General features: G+C 46.8%; 1 protein-coding gene across 1 annotated transcript in view; it reads right to left on the reverse strand.

The window, feature by feature from the left end:
- The window catches only part of SEC22B (SEC22 homolog B, vesicle trafficking protein), a 9,633-nt gene that overhangs the window by 6,266 nt on the left and 1,569 nt on the right, over positions 1–1,798 (reverse strand). The window contains exon 2 of the mRNA XM_035900763.1: positions 1,533–1,778. Within this exon, the coding sequence (XP_035756656.1) occupies positions 1,533–1,778 (246 nt within the window). The remainder of the gene's footprint in view (positions 1–1,532; positions 1,779–1,798) is intronic.

Consider the following 1,798-nt stretch of genomic DNA (forward strand, 5'->3'; position numbering starts at 1 on the left):
CCCAAGGTTTCACTGCCGGTCAGAGCTGCACCCATGCAGGGCCACAGAAACATTTAAAAGGAGAGAGCTTTTAAATTCTAGGAAGCTTTAACTTCTAGAAAGAAGACAATGCAGATTAGCACTTTGCAGTTAGCAAAACCCAAACCTGACAGGAGATAGGGATGGGCAGACTATTTCAATCAGGGCCATCCTCTAACAACTATAACTCCCTATCAAAGGCAACCAGAAGCCAAGAAACAAAAGATTAAAAAAAAAAATCTTGTGGCAGTTATCATATGTAAGCCAACCACAAGAAAAAGGTACCCTCAAAACCTCATGGCTTTTGCCAAAGATCGCCCTTCCAAAAAACTCCTGTTCCTGTCTTTTTGTGGTTTTGGGTTTTTGCTAAACCTCTGAAGAAAAGGAGAGGGCAGGACATTTAGTAAAGGACCTTCGCTATAGAAGACAAGACCTAAAACCAACCTTGCCCTGCATTCAAAGGCCATCCTTCCACACACCTGCTCACCAGGGCTTGGGAATCAAGAGGGATCCTGCTGCTGACAGCATGGCAGAAGTGGTGCCAAGCATGGGAAAGCTTGGCACATCACCAGCTAAACTGCTCAACTCTGCCTTGGTGGTCTCATGTGGCACCTGATCTCAGAGACTTCCAACATAATTATTTTGGCTAATAGCGTAATCCTGATTCTTGAGAAGATCTTGGGCTTGATTAAGTTCTTAAGCATTATTCTGCTTGGTAATTACATGTCATGTAAAGAAGCATTTCCTTCCTCAAACATGAGCTTGCTCTCCTGCCTTTCACTGACTGGCAGTTTTTCCTCCGTTTACCTGCCTTTCCAGTTCCCTTGCTATTAATTAGGGAGTGAGGATGTCTGACCTGCACTCTCTGTAAGTTTTTATTATTTTATATTCAAGTTCTCTTGCTCATGTGCTACTGGAGAAAGCCAAAAGCACTTTTAAGTTTAGAGTTTCCAAACAGAACATGCCAACGCATTTGGCAATAATAAAGAGTAAATCTACAAGATGAGAGAAGTTTGTCAGATATTAAGGAAATAAAATAAAAAAAATCAGAGATGCTCCATATGTTTCTACACATGAAGCAAAAGCATGAAAAGGTACATTCTCACAGGATATGCAGAGAGGAAAATCTTGTTCAAGAGGAGCTCACAGTGGCACTGCCAGCCTGTTTTTATCAAGGACATCTCTTTTTAAAGACGCAGGAGGTACAGAAGATGCACTGAATGTATTGCAGAGGGTGCAAACAAACAGAAAAAGCCTAAAGGGAACAGAACCTACATTGTCTTCAGCAAAGGCAGAACTGTGAACCTGGCTGAAAAACAAGTGCCAGACAGCAGTGCCAAGACGTAACAACTCACATGCTCTCCCCTTAGAAGAGCTACTACACTCCAGCTAGCAAAGCAGATGGTGAATAACTCACCCAGTTTCTCACACATCCCCACCCTGACCCAGGCATGCCTTCATTTGTTTCCACGGCGGCAGAAGCCTGTTCCCCCATCATGCCTGCCAAAACTTACTGGAAAGCCATGGCTCCTGCTTCCAGAGTACATCTCGTGGGGGACTGCTCGTTCAGCTTGCGGAAGAGCTGCTTCGCTTGACTCTGGTACTGCTGCAGATCGCGGCCTGACTGAGAAGGGAGGACAGGCTGTTGCGGGCGGCTGCTACCGGAGAAACACCACCCGCCCGCAGGCACGGGGGCTCGGGGGGGGGCCTCGGGCTCAGCCCGAGGAGGAGGAGCTGCCTCCAGCAGCACGAAGGCGGCTCTCCGCCCCCCCACCGCGAC

The sequence above is a fragment of the Egretta garzetta genome, unplaced genomic scaffold, assembly GCF_000687185.1.
Source record: "Egretta garzetta isolate BGI_Z169 unplaced genomic scaffold, ASM68718v1 scaffold598, whole genome shotgun sequence".
In the NCBI taxonomy this organism is placed as follows: domain Eukaryota; kingdom Metazoa; phylum Chordata; class Aves; order Pelecaniformes; family Ardeidae; genus Egretta; species Egretta garzetta.